Source organism: Nipponia nippon, unplaced genomic scaffold (assembly GCF_047370975.1).
Source record: "Nipponia nippon isolate SJK-2023a ecotype South Korea unplaced genomic scaffold, ASM4737097v1 scaffold_1, whole genome shotgun sequence".
Classification (NCBI taxonomy): Eukaryota; Metazoa; Chordata; class Aves; order Pelecaniformes; family Threskiornithidae; genus Nipponia; species Nipponia nippon.
This window is the reverse complement of record NW_028262290.1, coordinates 96964156-96979543: the sequence shown is the minus strand read 5'-3', so window position 1 is coordinate 96979543 and position 15388 is coordinate 96964156. Positions and strand designations below refer to the sequence as shown.

At 40.4% G+C, this 15388-nt stretch overlaps 1 protein-coding gene across 6 annotated transcripts in view; it reads right to left on the bottom strand.

Annotated features, from left to right (window-relative positions):
• PHACTR1 (phosphatase and actin regulator 1) overlaps positions 1-14412 on the bottom strand; it is a 314460-nt gene extending 300048 nt beyond the window's left edge. The window contains exons 1-3 of one of the 6 annotated variants that reach the window (XM_087763453.1): positions 14133-14412; positions 11934-12045; positions 38-184 (exon numbers count right to left, since the gene is read on the bottom strand). In XM_087763453.1, coding sequence (XP_087619579.1) covers positions 38-184; positions 11934-11994 — 208 coding nt within the window. In that variant the 5' untranslated portion in view covers positions 11995-12045; positions 14133-14412. Of the gene's footprint in view, positions 1-37; positions 185-11933; positions 12046-12717; positions 12816-13008; positions 13203-13269; positions 13405-14132 lie in introns of those variants that run through there. The other 5 variants (XM_087763473.1, XM_087763495.1, XM_087763460.1 and 2 more) reach the window with 5 other exon arrangements.
• Positions 14413-15388: the final 976 nt, after the last annotated feature.

The window sequence follows — 15388 nt, the reverse complement described above, 5'->3', positions numbered from 1 at the left end:
TAACATCACATGCTGTTTGGGGAAGGGGTGGTCTTACCATTATCAAGGTTGAAGCAGATCCTAGCTTCTTCCAAGTAAGGGGTGTCACTCTTAGACCGGAGTCTTCTGATGGGTCTCCGGTCTATGTCATCCTCAGAAGACGCTGTCATCAGAGTGGGCACGGTGAGAAGAGTTGCCCGACGAGCTGGTAAGAAAGAAAAAATGAAGAGGAGAATAGCAAGAGAAAGGAGAAATGGAAAGGGGGAGAGAGAGAGAGAAAAAGGAAAAAAGAGAAGAAAAGAGAAAGAATATCACTCAATGGAAAAGAGGATCTGTAGGAGGTAATAGAGTAGGCTGTTTGTTGTAAGGTCCTTGCCTCACATGCTGCAGAATTTAAGGGCTGCACTGAATGATGCCAAGAAGAGAAAAGATTGCTGTGTTGTGTGCCCCAAAGACACACGTTATAGCTCTGTTCCTGCCGCAGATTGCTTGTTCAAAGTTCCTAGTTTTGCCACTTGAACCACTCTTCACAACTTCTCAATAGCTGCAGTCTCCCTGAATACTGTTTTTGAGGCTATGATGCCTGAGTAATGGAAGTATTCAAGTGTTCGTTTAGTTTGCAGAAATCAGTGGAAGCTGTGCTTGGGACACATGACGTGATGCCTACAGCAACTCTTTCAAAACTCAGTTTCTTGTTATCTTGATTTGGCCACTCAAAATCAACAGCTACTTTTTGCTCTTGATCACTTTATGTCTTAGTTTCTTAGTTGTGAAACCAAGAGAATCATCATTTTCTTTCAGTGAGGATTTCATGAAGATACAAATTCATTAACATTTGTAAAGTATTCATATACTTTAGTGAAACACCGATGAACAGCCCATGAGGAAATAAAGATTTTTGTCTTCTAATCAGGGTTTAAAGGGCTTGGGGCCATGCCTTCAAGGAGGAGAAAGCAAAATATTTAATACTGGCTCATTAAGTGAGCACTGCCCACTCCATGCACTGATGAAGCAAATGGTAGGATAGTAAAAAATTTCTGTGTCATCATGCAATTAGAAACCACACTATAATACATATGTATAAAGAGACTGAATTAATGTTGCAGAGGCAACCTTCATTCTGGCATTGCCTAAGTATTTAGCACTTGACCTTACAGCCTTGATAATGTCCCTTTAATGCAGGTGGTTTTTACGTGAAATGTAATTATGAGTGGCTGCTGAATGCTTTGGGTGCTGAGCCTATAAATTACAAATCACAAACAGAAGAGCCTCTATAAATATATCGACCTCAATTCTCTCTGAGTAGATAAAGATCACAAATAAATAAATAAGTAAATAAAGATCACAAATGTTAGATGGGATCTGGCTGATCACTGAAAGTGTGAGCACCATCCACAAGTACCTTCTCAGTGTGTTACTTTCCCCTCCGCCTCATATATAGCTGGAATTACAGCTTGAAAACCCATCCTTACCTTTAGCGTGGGACTATTAACATTGACTTTCATGTGGGACCCTGTAGGAACCTAGGAGCCTAAACCCTGGACGTTTCTTCCTGTTCGGGCGTTATCTGGCATAACAGTCTTTATCTTAGGGCTTTGGTAAGCCACCATACTGCAAGTAACTAATAATGAACTATATTTTCCTGCTGGAACTGGAGAGCATGACTGATAGTGACTAAGAGCACATTCTGCAACCTGCTAACTGTGATTCTTTCTTTTTAAAGTTTTTTAGAATTCCAAATAATACCTGTCAATCAGAAGCCTTCAGATGCCTAAAACCTGACTTAGGTGTTAGGTATGATAGCATATAATTAGTATGAGTTAACAAAAGCTGTCACGCTCTATTTTTCAATTTGCAGCATTATGTAGTTTACTAAACAAGCAAATTGTGCTGCTGGAGGTAGCGGTTGTTTCTGGTCTAACTTACTTGTTTTCTCATTTTAAATAGATTTCTTTCAAGTTTTTGCTTGTTTATAACTTAGCATTTCAATCTGAAGTAAAAGCAAAGGCCAAGAGTTGAAATTGATTTAATGGGGTCAACTATTCAGATTAAGCTAAAGTAAACACTGCAACTAGACTGTAAACTATTACTCCCTTGTAATAGGGATGTACAGTAATGAAGATAAAAGAGAATGGAAAATTTCTGCTACGGAGAATTTTGTGTACTGCATCATCAAATTTACACTTAAGGAAGATTTATCTGTATATGAAGTCAGCATTGTAAAAATCATCTCATAAAACAACAATGTAAAAGATTTGTCTTTTAAAACTGGCATGATCTAGCTGAAGTTGAAGTCGGTGAAAGGGCACCCATGCATTTCAGGGCTGGCAGGATCACAGCACAGGAATCTATTTGAAAAAAACTCAACACCAAATCGCATATACATTTATGGTAAACAGAGAATAAGAGTGAGCTTTTCTATATAATTGTTTATAAATCATTTTTACCCTTTGGGTCAAAATATTGGGATCTGGCTTGTATTCATTTTGACTAGAGGTAGGTGGATGCTGGAAAATGTTTCCTGGAGCAATCATTATATATTACTTTGACAACCATGATTATCTCCCCTTTGTGTATATTACCAAAAGGAGTTTTCAAGAATGACTGGAAATTTTAAGTAAACATTGGAAAAAATTCAGAGGAAGCTAATAAGTACGAAAACATTTTGCAATAAAAACCTAAGATCAGTTTTTACGCAGCCACGGAACTGGAAAGTATAGGTGATCACGTTCTGATATCCATACAGTGACGCTGAATATTTACGCATGCCGTGAATATACCTGTACACACTCTTCCTAACCGTAATCCATAGTACTTCTTATTACAAGAATGACTTGCCATATATTTTTTAGTAAAGCTGTCAACGTTTGCCCAATGTGACCATTGGGTCCATCACAGGTAACCCACCAATATCTCTAGCTTCATGGAATCATAGAATCGTAGAATCGTCATGGTTGGAAAAGACCCTTAAGATCATCAAGTCCAACCGTTAACCTAGCACTGCCAAGTTGCTCTCCACAAACCAGCTCAGTCTCTGGGACACATTTTTAGGAGATGTTTTTTCAGGAAAATTAGAAAGTGTCCTCTTGAAGGTCTTGGACTAAAGGAATGACATTACAATACACATTAAGGGGCCCACTTATGCTGCAAATGGATTTGAGACCAGTGTCCAAAAACTCTTTTTAAGCAGCCACTCTAACAGCACACGGAAGGCAAATCAATCATTTTGGTTAAATTCTTTCATTCTGTTTGCATTGCTCCTCATAAGGTTACGCCACGATTGGCACATTGCGGCAACATTTTGTCTGGTATTTGTTTGAAAAGGAAAAGGCTGCTTATGGAGGAAAAATACCTTAAAAATAGGAATGCCGTAATGTATGCAATGACTCCTTAGAACTGATTATATATAATCTCACATTTGTTGTCTCAAAATACTGTATGTTACTGAAGTACGACACAAGTATGCATTTGGGAGAAGGGAATGTGAAATACGTAAATGATTATATTGCGTGTTCAGAGGCATTTTGAGCATGTAATTTCAATATATTTAGTTACATCTACAGGTGGTCCAATTTTTGAGCGCTGTTTGAAGTTACTGAAAACATGGGGGACGGTTTGCAAAGAATTCTTGATAGCTTCCATTTTTTCCATTAAAATACATTTCCACATATTTTAATAAAAATATTAGTACTAATTTTTGTCCGCCAAGAACTAGCTTTATGTTTTGAAGAGTTAGACTATTGATTTTTTTTAAGACTTGTGTTTTTTAGAAAAATTTTGGACATTTTTAATGGGACAACTTTCAGAGGTAAAAAGCCATCCTCCTAAAAATTAGTCAGAGAAAACGTGAAACATTCATCTAGATTTTTCCATCCACTTTTATCAATCGACTTCTATTAAAATGTTTTTAAAATATCTCATTGGTGACACAAATACCCTGGTCATTTTGGAGTCTTCATCTAGAAAGCCTAATGTGCATAGCAGATTCTTACCTCGAAATGGCAAAAGCTTTTGAGACCTGATGATTTTAATCTTAGTACAAGCGAAGTGCTAAAATGCTTCTGCTGGAGATGTCTAAACCTAGATGCGTTGGAAAGGGTATGTTTCTGACACATATAATCACAAGCAACTTCAGATGACATGGAAACAGCCGTAAAGGAATACTGCTTTACATCAGAAATCTTTAAGATGTTTTGAGGAAAACCTCATTTCTCAGAGCAAATTTTGAACAAATTTGTAGAATATGTATGAAAATATTTTAGTTGCAGTGCTGCTGTTGCTGACTGAGTAGGGTTCTTTCTTGCTACTTTTTTTCGTTAGAGAAACATATGAGCTTCTTACTCAGTTCTCCTTCATGCTTCTGTGGAAAGGGCTCACCATGGCCTAGCATGTAGATAATGCACACAGAAATGCATTTTTGGTTAAAGGTAAGCTTTAAAAACCTTAGTTCAGGTACATTTTGATACATCTAGAACATGATAGTCCATCTGTGCTAAAAAAAATTATTAGATCGTGAATATTCTTTAAAGACAGACGAAGCAATGGGTCCAAATGGATGTTTACCAGGCAAAAAATCTTTTGGTCTGATTTAACGCCACTTCAGTTTTGTCTTTGCTTAAATGCAACTGATAAAGAACAACATTTGAAGGGTTAGAGGTGGGAAATGGGGTATGACTGGCGGGAGAGGAAGAGAGTAGAACATGTGTGCAAGCACTGGAGAGGACATAATTCGTCATTTTTGAAGAATGATTTATAGGCTTGTGTCTCCCAGATAAACACAGAAGCACATGCATATGGATTGCTCCGTGTCTCTAAAACAAAGCTGTTGAGATCTTTGACACCGGTTTGATGGACATCGGTAATCTGAAAGAAAGTATTTAGATGCATAGTATTCAAACACAGGCCTGAGGGTTGCAAACAATAGTACACATGCAAAAGGATATCCACTTTTATGCACACGCTTGTTATGCTGGTTTGTGATATTTGGGTAAACATGCACAATATGCCTAACTAGCGCTTTTTGTACATTTTAGAGGAAACATGCTTGTTTCTCTGCCATTGTGTCCAAAGGCATGGGCTTCAGAAAACAGACTATTAAAAATAAATAAATAAATAAAACAGCTAACTTATTATGAAATAGGGGCAAGTAGAGGCTTGATTATTTAAAATTAATTTTTAATAGAAAAAAATTAGATTTAGTTTTCAGAATAAAATTTTCTCAAGTGTGATCCGTGCATAGGTTTTCTAAAGTTTTCTGCTTTTAGGGGTATAGAGAACTGGCTCTCAAACATCCTAGTTTTATTCAGATATGCTGCTGAGAATTAGAGGATCCTTATTTCTTCTGACTTTAATTTGGCTGACTGAATACTGCAAGAAATGAACAAAAAGTGGCTGAAGTACAGTTACTGCAACTTATTGTGAGCTATTTTTATACAATTGGTTGAAGCTAGGCTACCTGACTCTGCAAGCCAGAGACTCTGATCATGGCACTCAGTTCCCTGTTCCTAAAGTCTCAATAATGGGGATATGCCAGAATAGGAGGTGGGAAAGGGAAAAAAAAAAGTTTGAAAAGCATGAGGAAAAGGTTGATGTTGATCAGTTACTTCCTGGGATTTAAAGGGAGGGAAATTACATCAGGAATGCACATTTGCTATTACTAATTCTTCTGTTATTAATGTTATTAGTCTAAGAACTAGTGACATCACACAAATAAAAAAAGAAGACCTGCAAATTAACATAACTTTGAAAAGATGTTAATCTATAGGATGGATTAATCATAAAATTTTGGTGGATGGAATATCCTAATGTTACTTTACACAAGGAACATCTGCAGTGGAATCATTCTGGATTAGGATCCAGGGATACTGCAGCAATACGCTTTTGTAAAATACTGGACATAATTTAATATGCAAAAGCAGAAGGGAAGTAGCACTGAGTAGTCAGGAGTGATTAAAGTCAAACATCTAGAATAAGTCAGCCTTGTATGAATTAAAATAAATGAGCAAAAGTGAAGCACAGTGAAATAAATACATTGTGGAGACAGAATACGAGAGGAAAATGTGGAATTAAAACCATACCTGGGACTATTTTATTAAACCTGGAAAACTGATCAAGAAGAAGGATTTCCTGAAATCTTTTGAGCAGTTGTCGTCTATGTGTCTATACAGTCTTGTTCATCTGTTATCCATTGGCCATATGTACTATATTTTTATTTCCATGTTTTTTCTACTTTACATTTTTTATTCACTCCTTACATTCATCAAGTAGATTGAAGGAATGTTGCAACCAGTAAAAGCATACCTAACGTAAGTGGATCTGTAAATTATTTATAGATACAAAAAATAGTTTAAGATAAGCCTTCAGGAGAGTTTCATTCAGTTATTTAAATATGCACAGTGTACCCTGCCAAATTGACTGGCAAGCAACTTCAGGGTATATAGGAGCATCTTGGAAATACTCAATTAATGCAGTTAATTTTAAGCTTCGTGCCCCCTGCTGGTGCGAAAGGAGATAAGACTGGAAAAGTGGATGCAGAGGTCTCCAGGAAATTAGAAACGATTTTATCCTTGAGTCAGAAGCCGCCTGAGAGCAGAACCCGGACTCCCAGCAGGGACCAGAGGGTCCGACTGTAGCGCGAAGGCGGACTCAGGCAACCCAGAATGGCATCCTGACCGCACGATGTCCAGCCTGTCCCGTCACGTTGTGGTGTGGGGTTGCTAGAGGCACCAAGAGAGGGGGTGAGTCTTAGGACCCCTTCCATTGGACTCATGGCTGCAGAAAAGTGCTACGCGCAGTCTGCGATGGGCAAGTCTCCTTTTATGATGGTGCCTAAAGCCTTCATTTGTAATGTACTGGGCAGAAGTCATTCTTCTCTCTTAGAGTTCATCCAAGGGGTGTATACAATGGAAGGGGGGGTTCCTCATTTCCTAATCCTGAGCAAGCCTAGGTGAGAGCTAGGTACCAATGGCCAGGGCCTCTGGCTTTTGGAGAGAGCAGCTTGAGAAGACCTTACCAGCTTTAGAGCTGTTTGAGAAAGCAGCAAGAAGCCTCAACAGCTGCTTCCTCCCTTCTTTTGGGAGCTACGTTTACACTGAGGCTGTTGCCCACGTGCTGAGCGAGGCTGTGGTTGTGCCTGTGGCTGGCTATGTTCCTCACTGATCCACATCCAGACTGCTGACTTGATGTCCTGCTTGGCCTCATACCTGGCTCATCACCATAGTCTTGTCTGATGACCTGGACTCTTGGCTGAACACTGGACCTGCCCTGCTCGTGTGCTGCAGTGCTTTACCTCTCACAGGCGAGGCTGCTGCCTCTGCCCGGCTCGCTGACTCTTGGCTCACTTTCCCTTATGGAGCAGCCTGCTTCTGCTGCTCCTCAGCACCAGCCTGCTCTGCTCCGTCAAATACGAGGTCTTTCTTTGCATGCCCCACAGCATAACTTCTTTCAAGTAGAACTTCAAGATCAAAGCTGATGTCTCTCCAAAGTAGGCTACAGCCGAGACAGGATCTGCACATTTACAGCTTTGGATTACAACTTGACATGTTTTGGGGGAGTTACTCCCTTTCCTAAATTAGGTCCTATCTTGCCTGTCAACACATGATTCCTCTATGCAAACAAATGCCAAAAGCACAGGCATCTTTCACTCAAGTCAGCTGTCTAGGCTTTCATAATCAGTAGAGAGAATAAGGCAAGATTTGTATTATCCAAGGAAGATGTCTGAGATGAGGTGAACCCTGCTCTTGAAATGACTGTTTCTCTCCACTGATACATGCCAGGCTAGTCAGAAGTCTTAGGTGGAAATATCTTCACTGAGGACACCTAAGGGATAAGTGAGCTGAATCCTATTCCAGGCCCCATTATATACTTTCAGCCCTCATGGCTGACAGCCATGGTAGATTTGTATTTAGAATACATTTACATCCAAGCGTGACTAGTATCTTCCACACACTTCAAAGGGAAAAGACTTTTCTGAAAATTGAAGTCCAGCCTCATGCTTAGATTTCAGATCCAGACTTTCCTAGGGCAAGGGGCTGGATCCAGGGGATCACAGTCCCTTCTTCCCCGCTCTGATTTGCAGATGCGTCACCAAGCATTACGCACTTGGCAAGGACACCCCCATCTCCTAGATCCCAACATACGGCCACGGAAGAGACAGTCAGGGAGGGATGTGGGGCTTAGGATATTTCTGGCTTGTATCTGAAGACTACAGCCAGCTGGCTTCATTTACCAAGTTTTCTAAATCTAGATAATCCTACTGCCAGATCCAGCTTTTGTGACTTTTACATCCCTCCTGCTTCACTTTCCTTGGAGGAAACAGGGAACAGCTGTTTGAACAGCAGATGCAGCCTGAATGGCCAAACATCCTCTGTTCTGCGCTCAGCCCACGGGAGTGAGGTGATGGCTGCTTCTGCAGGAGAGGATGGGAGAGGAGGCAGCTGATGAGGTAACACCTTTCTCCTCCTACCCTACAGCAGCAAAGGCAGTTCTGCAGCTTTCTGCAGGAGCAGGGATGAGGGGTGGGCGTTAGTGCAGGCAGCAGGAGATAGGGAACCGGTTAGTTGTTGGGGTCCAAAACCCTGTTTCAGTCTCTTTGCTGAGGTCAGAGCATCCTGCATTCAACTACACAAGACCTGAGGTCAGCTGGGATTTAATATCATCTGCTAGCAATGCCATCATGGCTCTTTGAGTTCCTTCCCAACATTTTGCAGTCCTATTCCTTCCCTTCTCTTCCACCCACAAGGAGTGGGTACAGCTGAGAATGAGTGCTTTACAGCTGCCGTTTGTAACATTGTCATATCATTAACGTGATAACATTGGAAAGGAGTTTTTTTTCTTGATCTGGAGGATCAAAGGATTAAAAGGCAGAAATCTTCAAATCTCACAGAAAGAGTAAGGGGGTCGTAAACCCCCATTCTACAATCTGTAAACAGAGCGTTTTGTAACGCAATAACTAATAATATAACTAAAGTAATAATAATACATATAATGTGTTCTGATGTTTCTAATTAGTCTTCTTTCACTCAATTCTGTCATAATGCAGTTTTAATGCATATACACATGCTGTTTGATAGCATGGTTTGCTAATAGCTTCATGTTATTATATTAACATCAAATAGTTACTTGTGATCCCATTAGGTAGATCTGGTGACAATACTTTCTTGCAGACCTTTTATTCAGTTCCAAACTAGCTACTTGAGCTACGCTATTTATGGCGGATGGGTGCCTCACGTTCAGTGTATTTTTTTTTTGTTTTTCAGAAAGTTATAGCTAATGCAGTTTAACTGTTTCTTAGAAGGCAGATAAGGAAAGAAATATGTTATTTTTGTCCATGTTTGGAGAAATTATGCCATTATCTCATATAGAAATGCCTGTTCTGTGGAAGACAGCCTTAAAATTTGGCACAAGGTACAAGGATGACAGGACTTATCAGAGCTGTACAGGCATCATCAACACACACTCAATAGGGTTGAGTTCCTTGTTGTGTACAGGGGGTAAGATAGCTCAGAGGAAGGGGATGCTACCATCAAGAAGTTTGGGGCTAAGCATGGTGATAAAGGCATTTGCTACAGGAAACCTTGATGATGAAACCCTTCCAGAGGTTTACTGTTTGGCCTGCTGAAGCCATCTCTGTCACCTCAGAGATGCTCAGTGCTACCTCAGGGAGTGAAAGCCTCCTGAAACTTATCTCTGCACAGGCCACATTTCGTCTCTCACACCTATTCCTAGTGGGGCTGTCCATCCATCCTTCCCCTCGAGCACCTCTCCTGTTGCCCAGGGGCTGCTGTGTTGCAGCATTTGAGAATGTAGAGCAGAAGCATTGTCACTTCTGTGCTCAGAGCAATTCCCCTGCTGGCAGCCAGCTTGTTGGAAAGAAGCTGACCTCAAACACAGAGGGATGAAGAGAGGGGAGAGTGCTAGAGTTTGGGGAAGAGGTCTCAGATGCATGTGAGGTAAGAGGTGTGAAGGACAGGAGCTGGGGAAAATGCAGTAAAAGGAGCAAAGAGAAAGGTGAAAAGTTGGAGAGGACAGAGCATAAGTGCAGCATGGCTCTTATATCAATGTACTGTTTGCAGTTGTGGAGGTAATTAGGGTTTGGGAGCCTCTGTACTATGCTGTGGTGCACAGTGGAAGCATGCCGTTGGCATCTTCATAAAATGTTCACAAGCAGGGGGACAAAAGAATCCGCAAGTCTCAATGCTCGTTCCTACTTATTTTGGCCAAGGGATAGAAGCCCGCATGACAGATCTAAAGGTCTACCCCCTGCTGATGGCTTTTGTATCAAGGAATACAGTTCTGTATGACGGATTTTTTTTCCTCATTTTGCATTTTAAAAAAGCAAAACAATTGCATTAAAGCAAAGAATCAACCAGGTGCTAAGGTTAAAATTTCAGACATGCATCTAACTGATCATTACAAGCATTTCTATGTGTGCTAACAATATAATTTCTCCAAGTATGGGTAAGATAATGGTTTTTTTTTCCTTGCCTTCTTGGAAATACTTACAGCAAAGGCTGTCTGTGCAACCCTTATTAGTCACCTTGTGCACATTACTGTAATAGACTTTCATTGCGTGAATACATATTCCTTCTTCCATAGTCCCCTCTGTACCTTGCAGTGCACAGGGATGCTGTTGATAAACTGCTATAGCTTGTAAAGCAGTAAGTTGTAAATTCCTGAATTTTAGTTTCTATGGAATAGAAAGGGGGTTGTTCTCATAGGGATATCGAAGAACTTATTTTGATATTAGTTCTCTAGCAATGCTCAGGTGTCCATTGCATTTTAGAGATGGAGAAAAAGCCAGCAAAATCAGTCGTTGCCCTCAGCCGATTTTTTTTCCTGATTTTGAGGTGCTTAGCATTTGCTTCTGTTGTTCAGTGCAGAAAGCTGTGTTGTGACAAGAAAGGTTTTCTGTGACTGGTACAGATGAAAGTTTATCACAACAACTGGGGCAGCAGCTGGGCCATGCAGCATGTCTTAGGCAGCAGCACCTCAGCTGAGCCAAACGTCAAAGGTGGCGCTGACCCCCATGTGTCCTGGGCTGGTGGCATTCTCTGGATGGATTAGGTCTTGCTCTGGGAGAACGGCCTCCAGAGGGAAGGCAGAACTCTGTTGGCTGGACTTTGAATTTGATTGGCAACGGATGAAATTAATGGTGGAAAAAAGCTGGATCACATTTTCCAGAAAACAGGCAGTATATAAAATCTAAAAAGGCTGATAGAGCTACTTGGTTTTTACAGTTTTCTTCAATTTAATATGGTCTTTAAAGTTTAAGGAACAAAAAACCCCTTCTGTCTGAAATTGCAAGTTTTCTCCAAAAATAGAGCTGGTGAGAGGAATGTGAACTGACTTTACCAAAAATATCATCTCTGTCGTGAACAAGTCTCAACTACATTAAAGCAAAGAAGCTTGATTACCCCTTCCCTCTCTCACACTGCAGCTGCTCCATGGAGGCCAGCATTTCACAGGGAAGAATGCGGACCAGTGAGAGCCTGCTGTTTGCATACAGCCTGCTGGACTGCCTCAGGGCTTTCCCAAACCAGTTATTCCTGCAGCACTGAATAACACCACATTATGATCCCATGATCCCGACAGCACTGATAAGCAAGGAGGAAGAGGAAGGACACCACAGGTTTGCACTGCAAGCAGCGGGCCATTGCTGTCCCCTCTGACTTGTCCATTTGGGTTCTGCAACACCAGAGTATGGCAGTTCCTTTTGCTCCTGCTGTGCACCCAACAGCTCTCATAGCTTTTCCTTATCCTCTAAGAGGGCAGATCACCCCTATCATTACTCTTCTTGTAATTCCTTTTACACCCCATGCATTTTGAAGGCCTTCCCCTATGGCCTCTGTACACTTCAGTAGGTCAGTCACAAGGGCTGGCCCTTGTCTGGCCATGTAGATCTTAACGGTACAGTTAAAATAGTAATTTTCTGAGTCAGTACCAGAGTTTCTTACCTTGAGCTCCTTGACTGTAAAACAGTCTGTGAGCAGACTCGACATCCAAAAAGTAGTCCATTTTGAAGGAACTTTGTGTACAATACTCCGGTATGGATGATCAGTCAGATTCCTGGGAAAGATTACAGAGATGCCAGACAGAAAAAAGCTGGTGAGTTTCTTTGTGGAAGGAACTGTGTAGGCAGTCACTAAAGTACTTCATTTGGCATATTAGGGTCAAAGCATTTTTAAATCACTATTCATAGAACTTCATAAGTATCCTTTTCTATTTTAGGATGTTTGGTTTAAATCCTTGTCTAAAGACATAAAAGAAAAGTCCTGCTGCAGTATTAGCAAGACTCCTAGCACCTTCCTAGTACAATCACCTTTATTCTAGCCACAGTGTCCATTTCTTACAATACATACTTAGATTCACCTGCCTCTTACATTTGCTCTTAAAAAGAAGATCAGAAAAGCTTGGGGCAGGGACCTCCTTTAGCCAGATCCATGGCCAGCACCTCCAAGTAGGCACTACTGTAACAGACTACGTTAAAGATAGCATTCGTGCCACTTATGCCAAAACACTGCACTAGAAAGGAAGACAAAATATTCTGGATATTTCATTCCACCTAAATGACCAGAAGCCAACCTTGCCTTCCCTCTCCCCTCTTACTGACGAGAAGCAACAACAGAACATCCCACCATCAGTTTTAAAAGATGTGATAAGAGCAATCATTAAGAAATGGTAGGCTACTCCTGGCGCTGCTTCTTAGCTAAGGTTTATATTTTTGGCATTCTTCCGAACCTTGAATCTGTCTAGATCCTAGTTTACAACTGTCCAAGATGTACACTGAATCAGGTTTGCCTCTGCCGGGCAGAGTTCCCGGGATTATGCACATTATTGTGACCCTTCTCCAGCCTTCTTGCTACCTTCTGCATTTTCTTCTACTCTGAACAACTCACATAAAAAAACAGGATTTGCAGAAAACACACAATCCAGTTCTCTGCTCCACACCTCAGTTAGCTACAGCATATAACCATAAGCATACAAACAGCTCTGCACAACGTATATTTTAAGACAGACAGACAAAAATACCTCTGGTCCTTTTCCGTGCAAACCTAACAGAAAGGTTTGGGGCAGAGAGTCTGACCCTTGCTTCCAGCAATTCCTTTAATTACGTTGGCAAAAATCAGGAAACCGGGGTTCCAAAGCTTTCCCTTTTTCCTTCGATTCGGTTTTCATCGATCAACATGCAGTCCTTTCTAAAATTCAGAAGCCTATCCTGATGAGAAAACTTCTAAAATTCCTCAGCAATTCACTTTACTGTAGCACTCCCAAACCAGAAATGATACTTACTGCAGAGTATCAAGAGCTGCCTGGCAGTGCTGTAAGCTCCAGTAGTTTCAAGGAGGGTTTCTTTGATCTTACTAAATGTCCCCAGTTGTAAGCAAACAATTTTGATTGTTTGATTGGAACTCTGATGAATAATGCATAACGTCAACTGGACTTCCTTTATCAGATAAAAACGGCCAGGAGATCTTGTTACTTAGCAACAGGAGGTGACACTACGATCATCTCCCCCACTCCCCCTCACCCTTCATACTGAAAAATTAAGCCCCTGGTTTTGATTTGATAAAAACTTTCCCGAGGAAAAAAAAAAAAATCTACATCAAGTTTCCTTAAGAATTTTTCACTTTAATCTTCCTTGTTGCATCTCATATTCTGAGATATTTTTAAGTTTCATAATGATTAACCGTAACACTGTGTTTTGTCTAATAATTTGCTTTCAGTAAGTAAAATACCTACTTTCTCCATCATTTACCACAAGGGTAATGAGATTGTTAAATGTTTTGCTATGAATATAAAACAAATAACATCTTGAAGAGATTCATTTCTTATCTGGTACTGCTTGTTAGACAAGGCAGACAGAAAAAGCAACACACAAAATGCTCCAGTGATGCTATGAAATATACAGATTATCTGGAAAGCTTTTCTATTGCAGAATTCCTACTTTAAGTAATTCCTTCATTCTTGAAGGAGCTCTAACATCTGATACAAGCATTCTCGAGGAATCATTGCGTTTCTGCTTAAGATACAGCCTTTTACAAAATACACAATGTAGCTTTTTTCAGGAAATACACATTGATAAAAAGCCAAAGCACTGTGAAAGATTTTTAGAAATAAATAAATAAAATCAGAGGCAGGAGGTAAGTACTTACCAGTGTTACTGACCTCTTCCCATCCTACTGTCATGCAATAAGACTAAGCAAATGCAACCCAGTCTGTGAGCCAGAATGAACAGCTTCTAATTTTCACTTCAACCTCGAAATCAAGAGTACTGAATAGAGAAAGGTGACGGATTTGCTGTTTTATATTATGATGACATGAAAGCTCTTAGCACAGATCTGAGTAGAACTGCTTTTTTTTATACTACATTAGCCTGCTAATTTGAGGAAAGTGAAAGGCTTTGTTTTACTGTCTTTTATCTGTTCTCTTTGCTACCCCCACAATTTAATTTGCATTTAAAATTATTCTTATGTCTCCGCTGCACTCCAAGGTATGGAGCATTTTCTAATCACGATGAATGTTCAGTGTGGTTTTTGTGCAATGCCACTTTTATTCTGAGCCAGAAACATGGTGAGTAATTATAATTGCCAGCTATTTTCTAGAATGAAATACAGAGTGGTTGTCTGATGCAGTTTCTGATTTTTCCTCCATTTAGCAGTGCATTGCAACAAACTACTCAGTCAAAGCATCAGTAAAAACATAAATCAAATAGCACAGTGTCATGGCACGATAGCTTAAACATGCATATCCACAGACCGTGAAAGCAGAATATGTTTCTACCGAGATCTTTCCAATTATAATTTGCCTTTCCCAAGTTTCAAAGTGGGCTTGGATAGTTAATGAACTGAAATATAGCACAGTTATCTCTTGGTGGCTTCCAGTTCATCTAGTTTGGCATTATTGGAGCTGCACATTGTTTGGAATCCTGACAAGGCCAGGCACCAGGGGCTAACAGGGGCCATGCTATTAAGTTGCATGAGCATCCCTCACAAGAGGGCCAGGACCCTGCTTCTTCCAGCAGGTCTTAGTGTAGTTCCCCAAAGTCTGATTTTGGAAGTGGATCAGAAATTGAAGGAGGTAGTGATAAAGTGATCCTTTGATAAAGTTAGACTCAGAAGTTCTGGCCAAGAGAAGTGTCAGGAAGCAGTCAGGCTTAGTCTTCCCCTATTTGCAGATATTCTGCTCAAAAGATCAGGTATAAATGCCCTCGGAAATTCATTGCCACCAAATGTTATTGGTGCTCAAAACTGTGGGTTCTGAAAGGTTAGATTTTCATTTCAGTATCAGAAAACTTTATATCAAGTAGCATAAATTTTTTTTGGCTTTTAAGAAGAAACCCAGGAAGATAAATAAACCCTCAGAGTACAGTTTTTTTTGGTGCAGGTTAGAAAGTAAGAATCCCTGTGAG